The 6,890-nt window shown below is 59.0% G+C and overlaps 1 protein-coding gene across 1 annotated transcript; it reads right to left on the minus strand.

Moving 5' to 3' along the window:
• Positions 1-325: 325 nt before the first annotated feature.
• Positions 326-4,681, minus strand: CD74 (CD74 molecule). Its single transcript, XM_059825150.1, has 9 exons — positions 4,587-4,681; positions 2,946-3,121; positions 2,728-2,819; positions 2,571-2,624; positions 2,241-2,336; positions 1,916-2,006; positions 1,362-1,550; positions 926-1,015; positions 326-747 (listed from the first exon to the last, which is right to left on the minus strand). The coding sequence occupies exons 1-9, from the start codon at positions 4,655-4,657 to the stop codon at positions 737-739; spliced, it is 870 nt and encodes a 289-aa protein (XP_059681133.1). The 5' UTR covers positions 4,658-4,681; the 3' UTR covers positions 326-736.
• Between the last annotated feature and the right edge of the window lie 2,209 nt (positions 4,682-6,890).

Genomic DNA, 6,890 nt, shown 5'->3' on the forward strand with positions numbered 1-6,890 from the left:
GCTGCAAACTGTTTGCAAGCACTGCCCTGCTAGAGTTGCTTACAAGGCTTTCTTATTCAAAAGTTTATTTGAAATAATTAGCTTGTGAGGTCATTTTATAAAGGAACTATCAGATATATTCAGAAAAATTAGAAGCCCCTCTGACTCCAGCGTCAACTCCTCAGCCTGCTGTTACCCATTGCCACAGCTGTTCTCCAGCCTGAAGGCAAAAGCTGAAGGTGAGCATCTATCCCTACAAAACCGAGCACTCCACAAGAAAAACACTCTACTCTAGTAATCTAACAGAGCTTCAACCTATGGGGGTCAGTTAAGAAGCTGGTGGAGGTTGTTTTGCTGCTTTTAATGTTTGTTCAGTGTAAGAAAGCATTAGTGGCTCGTTCTTCAGCAGGGGTGAGCTCTGAACTTGCCGTGGCCTGGGTGCTGCGGGATTCCGATGAGCAAAAGGGAACAGGATTTATGGGTCTGACATCGTTGAAATGACTTTCCAGCCTGCTTTACCCACCCTTTGAGGGAACACTTTGTCTCTAGCACTGATCCTGATGGCAGCTGCAGCCCTCTCTGGTGCCCTGCAGCAGGGGAAGGGCCACAACCGATGCCTTGAGGGGCAGGAGCACACAGGGGTTCCCGCTGTTAATTGTCTCAGAAAGCAATGTAAAAGCAGAAATGAAATAGAGAAACAAAAAACCATGGGAGCTGGGATGCTGAAGAGGAAACAGGCATCCACTGATGTCCTCTTCTATGGAGCTGCTGTGGGAGAAAGAGAGGAGGGAGTCAGTAAGATGGCTCCAGGACCTCCCAAAACCCAGGCTGCTTTTGCCTGTGTCTCCATCATAACCTCCACTGCCCCAGCAGTGCTTTTGGGCTGCTGTGGCTCTTGGGGTGGACCTGTGCTTGCCCCAACCCCATGACCACACCTGGCCCTCACCTTTCTCAGCACCCAGCTTGAGCATGTCCACCCCAGAGAAGATCATCTCCTCTGGCTCCATGGTGGCGGCGGTGGCGGCAGCAGCGGCATCTGCAGAGAGAGAGCAGGACATGGGTGCTGGACCCCTGGGGCTGCTCCATCGCCCCCACCCCTTTGAGGGCAGCCTGTGCCCACCTGCTGAGCCATGGGTTTGGGGGCAAGGGGGGCTCTTGGAAAACTTTGACTGCAGCTAGCCAAGAAGGGCTGTGGGTTTTAGGGTCCCCTCCAGCCTTAACATGCTGGCACCAAAGAGGGGTGAGGGATGCTCTCTACAGCTTGGGCACCCTCCTTTGCTCTCCCTGGCAGCTCTCCTTCTCCCTAATTGCAAGCAAAACTGGGGGGTAGCATCCATGCACACTGCTCATTCCTCTCCTTCATCCCCTCCCTGGCAACCTACCGGGGCAGTCCAGCTTTTCCCGAGTGGCAGTGCCCTCAATCTTGGTGCCATTTTTGTAGGAGCACCAGCAGTAGCCCGTGGCGGCATTGCACTGCTTGGGCAGGTAGTCGCCGTTCTCATCGCACTGCGGGTGGAAGTGACCTGGCCGGACACCCCCAGAATTGGCCTCCGCCTGGCACTTAGTTTGCACTAGGGCAATAAAAACAAAGGGGAGACACCGTGAGCCCCCCAGGCCCTTCTGCTGCCCGGCAGCCTTGGTGGGAGCTTTTTATCCAGAAGCAGTTAAATTAGATTTAAAAGGCAAACAAGCCCCAGCCCGGTGACCCTTCTAAAGCTCTTGGGCTAGCCAAGGACTGAGGGGTTGGTGTGGTGCTGCAGCTTTTCATCTGTTCATCCCAAATGTTCCCCGTGGAATGAAGAGGTCCGTGACCGGTCAGGGGATGGAGGGTTTGGTTGCCTTTGGGAAGCCCCATGCTGGTACCTCCTGGGAGGTGGTTGTTCCTGAAGGGCCAGTCCCAACCCTCCCCCAGCTCAGCAGCCCCCATCCCTGATACCTTTCTCAGCTGGGATCGCCTTATGCTCCTCTGGCTTGGCGTTCTTGGCCATTTCAAACAGCAGCCACTTGTGCATCCAGGATTCAAAGGACTGCAACAAGGGGAACAGGCACGTTAACCGGGAAAGGGAGGGGGCACCATGGGGGAGCCGTGCTGCAAACTCCAGCTTGGGCCAAGCAAGGTTGTGAGCACCACCACCTTCCTTGGGGTGGGAGTAACCCAAACCTGGCTCTAGCAGGACTTTTTCCAGGTGGGGACACCCCAGTCTGTCCCCAAAGCAGGGTGCTCCTGGAGGGGGAAGAGTAGGACGGCAGCAAGCACTGACCTTCCAGTCCCCACCAGTCATGGTGTTCTTCAGGGTCTTCAGGTTGTCCATCAGGTTTTCCTTCAGCTCCGGGAACATCTTCCTGGGGTCTGCTTGCTACAGAGTGACCACCACAGTGAGACAGGGCCATGAAAAATGAGGAGGGGGGGTGAAGCTCTGCTTATATCAGCTAGACGGACACTGCAGAAGGCCAGGAGCTCCCACCAGCTCTGAGCACCCCAAGACACCCCAGATGCAGCCAAGAGACAGCGAGCTGGCAGCAGAGGGTCCCATTGCCTCCTGCAGCTCAGGGGGCAGCTACAGCGTCGGTGGGGGAGCAGGGGACCTTACCAGCAGCAGGTGCCTCACTTGGTCCTCGGTTTTGTTGCTGGCAGGGGCCATGCCCTCAAGAAAAAAGGCAAAGGGGCAGCGTGAGCATGAGGGCTGGCAGCAAGCCCCGCGGGCAGCGGGCAGCAGCCAGTGCCAAGCAGCGGTGGGCATCTCTTACCATGTTGCCTGCAGAGGGGGCAAGAGGCAGGACCCTCATGGCCAGGGGCGTGTTCACCATGGCCATCCTCATCTTGCTCACCGGCTTGGCACCTGTTGAGGAAGGAGCGGCATGAAGGGCACCGGGGTGGGTAGTCTGGGGGGGGGGGGGGGGGACGGGGACTTGTCCCCTCTCCGTGGCCACCCCACCACCACGTTGGTGCCCGTAGGGCTACTGACTGGCGGGCAGCTTCCTCTGCAGTGCCTCCAGCTGCAGGGTCTGCGAGGTCTTGGTCAGCTTGCTGATCTGCCCGCTCTGCTGGTAGACGAAGTAGATGGTGACAGCCTGGCCGGCGATCAGCAGGGCCACCAGGATGGAGAGCGAGGAGAGGGCGGCTCTGCGGCCCAACGCAGAACTACAGGATATGGAGAGGGAGCTCAGCCCCAGCCACCAGCTGGTATGTCCTCATAACCTGCCATCACCACCCCCCAAAAATCCCCCCCACATCACGCCCCTGCGCCGCCCCAAACACCCCCCCCTCCCGGGGGGTTTGCAGCCAGACAAATGCAAATTCCCCCCGTCCTGGTGTGCAGAAGTGAAATCTCAGCGTGAAGGTCACTCGTCCGCACGGGGGGAACTGAAACCCACTGCGGGGGCGGGGGGGGGAGGCATGGGAGGGGTACCCAAGGAGCATGTGGGCACAGGGGGGCTGCAGGCAGGGTGCTGCCAGGGAATTTTGGGGCACAGCATTGCTCTGGGCATTGCCTTTTGCAGGATGATGAAGCCACCTGAAGCCTCGCTGGTCATGGGGGGCAGAGGACATACCCCATAGGATGCCAGACTCACTTAATTTTTAAAATTTTGTGCAAAAAGCAAAGGTGCGGGGCACCCCGAGCTCACAGGCAGCACGCAGGCAGGCCGGGCAGTTGGGTGTCACAGTGCTGCCATCGCACTCGGATGCCAGGAGAAGGCAAAGCCAAGCACCATGCGGCCGCCTGCCGTGCTGCCAAAGCCTCCCCCGGCCAGATCCTGCCCCACCAGGGTGAACGGGGCAGTGGCGGGGTGCAGCAGCGCCCCAGGGACCCACCACCTGCCTCCACTGCCCGATGAGGTGGGGGCACCCATGGGTGCTGCTCGGCTGCCACTGCTGCTACAGGCAATGTCCAGAGCTGGACTTGCTGCCCGGACATCTGCCTGGTGACTGATGATGTCAGAGCTCCCGAGCTTCTGATTGGCTGGAAGTGTTAGGGGGTTGGGAGATGGGGGGCTGGTTGGGACATGGGGGGGTGGCCCCACAAAGCCGGCTGGGCTCTAGGTCCGCTCTGTGTCCCTGCCTGCCCCATAGCCACGTCATCAGCCTGCCTGCCCCATAGCCATGCTGTGCTTCCATCCACCCTAGAGCCACACCTTGAGCCTGCCTGCCCCATAGCCATGCTGTTCTCCCGTCCACCCCACAGCCATGACTTGAACCTGTCTGCCCCATAGACGTGCTGTGCCCTCATCTGCCCCATAACCATGCCACATCCCCATCTGCCCCAGAGATACAGTGACCTCCCCCCCAACCCCACAGCCACCCCATGCCCCTACCCGTCCCACAGCCACACCGTGTCCCTGCCTGCCCCATAGCCATGCTCCAGCCCCTTCTGCCCCATAGCCACGCCATGTCCCTCTTAGCTCCACAGTGCCCCATAGCCACAGTGTGACCCCGACCTTCTGCCCCATAGTCACTCTGTACCCCCTTGGCCCAACTGTATCCCCTTCCACCCCACAGCCACGCAATGCCCCCTCTGCCCCACGTCCCCATCGTGCCCACCTTGCCCTCCCCACGCCCCCTTGACCCCACACCCCCATGCCCCCCATCCCCACGCCCCCAGCAGCACCTCTGGGTGTCCCTGACGTTGAGCACGCCGCTGCCACGGTCAGAGATGAGGTCCCGCTGCTCCTCGGCCATGGCTCCGCTGTCGGCACCCTGATGGGCAATGAGCGCCCCGAGTGCTGCTGCTGGAAATACCCCCAGGCCCCCACCCTGCCCCACCACCCTCGGGGGGGCCCAAAAAAAAAGCCCCATTGGCTGCCAGCACCTGCATCACCTGTTGCCAGGCAGACCTCTTCTCGGCAGGTCTCCAGTCCAGAAATGATGCTGGATCTAGCCCTGAGCACCGCAACCACTTCGTGGGACATCGCCTCCCACCCCACTGCCATGGGCAGGTCACAGCACCCAGCCTGGTGACACCCAGCGCCATAGCCCTGGGGGGGCAGGAGGTGGGATATGGGGTAGAGGAGGTGATTAAAGGACCACCACGTGTTTTCAAGCCCCCCTCCCTCTTGCAGCACCCCCCTCACCCCGCCTGCAGCAGCTTCGGGGGGCTGAAACCCTAAACCCAAGAGAGAATAAGCAGCCCCTCAAGCTGGGTGACCCCAAAAGCACCAGTGGGAGTGGGGCAGCGTAGGTCCCCAGCCCACAGCCCCACTATGCTACGTGGGTGAGAGCAGCCATCCACCCCCATAATGCTGATTTTGGGTGATTTTATACAACGAGCAGAGCAGCCCAGGGGTAACACGTCCCCAAGGCCAACGCAGCGCCGTGGGGCTTGGCCTTGCAGGGCAGGCTGTGCTCAGCACCGAGCTGGTTCCAGGGTCAGGACCCAGCACAACCATGGCCAGGGTTCACCCAAAAGTGAAACCCCGCGTGTGAAATTAAAAGCAATCCGCCCAGGCATCACTGGTTACCAGGCAAACCTCCCCACGCACGGCCCAAGGGCCAGAAAGTGGTAAGGCTGAGGCGAGCACAGGCACCTTGCTTCAGCGACTCCATCCCTTCTCCTGGGTCAGCCCTGGAGCCATCCCGGCAGCAGCATGCTGGGAGAGTAGGGTTAAGGAATAACCTAACAGCATTTCCAAGGAGCGGGACAGGGTATCTCAGCAGATGCCATTCCTGGAGGAGAAGCAGGCACTGGTGGGACAATGCTCCCTCCAGCTTCCCAGGTGAGAAATCGCAGCCCCCATGCAAGGGAAGGGCTTTGGTGCTCAGAGCCCAGTCCCATCCACAGGTAGGTGTGATCCAGCTGGGAAAGTCCCAGGGCACCCAAGTGTGTCCATCAGCCTAGCCCCAGCCCACCTGCATTCCCAGCTCCTGCCCTCACCTGCACTCCTCCCCACAGGCTATTTTGAAGACAAATAACTAATCTACTGCTTTTTAGGTGACGCTGCATTTAGAAAAGCAGAGGAAAATAAAAGAAAAAAAAAGTACATAAAACTCTTCAACAAATTTTTCAGCTCTCCCCTTGCTCTCAGCCCATGGTGGGTGCTGGGGGGTTTGGGGCGACACAGGTTTTTCTCAGAGCCCCAGCCCTCGCTTGGCTCCTCACTGGGGCCACAAGCCCCTCCGCCCCGGGGCCATGCTCAGGGTGCATTCCGTGACAAGCCTCAGCCCTAAAGGGAATTAAGGAAGTCTGAACAGGAACTCAGCAAGCGAAACCCCCAGCAGTTTCATGGAGCTGGACCCGAATCTGCAAACCACAAACACAGGCGATAAACTGGGGGGTAGGGGAGAGCTCCGGTCCACCCCCCAGGCAGGCTGAGCCCCATGAGCCCCCAGCCCAGCTGGGGACCGTCAGCACCAAATCAGCCCTCACTCTGCACACAGACATTTCTGTTAACTTCTTCAGGGCTTTTTCCCCACAACACACCTTTCTGCACAGCGCTGTGGCATCCAAACTGTTTTAAGTCTGTAAATTGATTTTCCTGGAAGCTGGGGAACCAGCTGTCTTTTGGGGGGGTGGAAAAGAAGCTATCTGGAGCAAGAAGCAGTTTCAGGACTCAGCTCAGACCTGCCCACTCTCCAGGGGCCTTGACCCAAGCCAGGAGAGCAATTATTTCAGGCAGGGAGGCGGAAATAACCCTGTGGGCATTCTCGTAAAGCCTTTCATTACCAACCGAGTCTCCATCTGGCAGCCCACAGCCTGCAGACCCTGCACAGACTGACACTTGGTGAACAAACCCACATTTCTCATTGCTCGCGAAATGACACCCTCAGCAGCACAGGATTGGCCCCAGGCAAACCCGAGGGGAACGGCAGAGCCACAGGGCTCACCAGCAAACACGCAGACCCGTCTCCGGGGTCTCTGTGGGCTGGGGATGCCCTGCAGCCCCCAAGCAGCCCCATGCCCTCGACAGGACGAGCA

The sequence above is a fragment of the Gavia stellata genome, chromosome 16 (genome assembly GCF_030936135.1).
Source record: "Gavia stellata isolate bGavSte3 chromosome 16, bGavSte3.hap2, whole genome shotgun sequence".
In the NCBI taxonomy this organism is placed as follows: domain Eukaryota; kingdom Metazoa; phylum Chordata; class Aves; order Gaviiformes; family Gaviidae; genus Gavia; species Gavia stellata.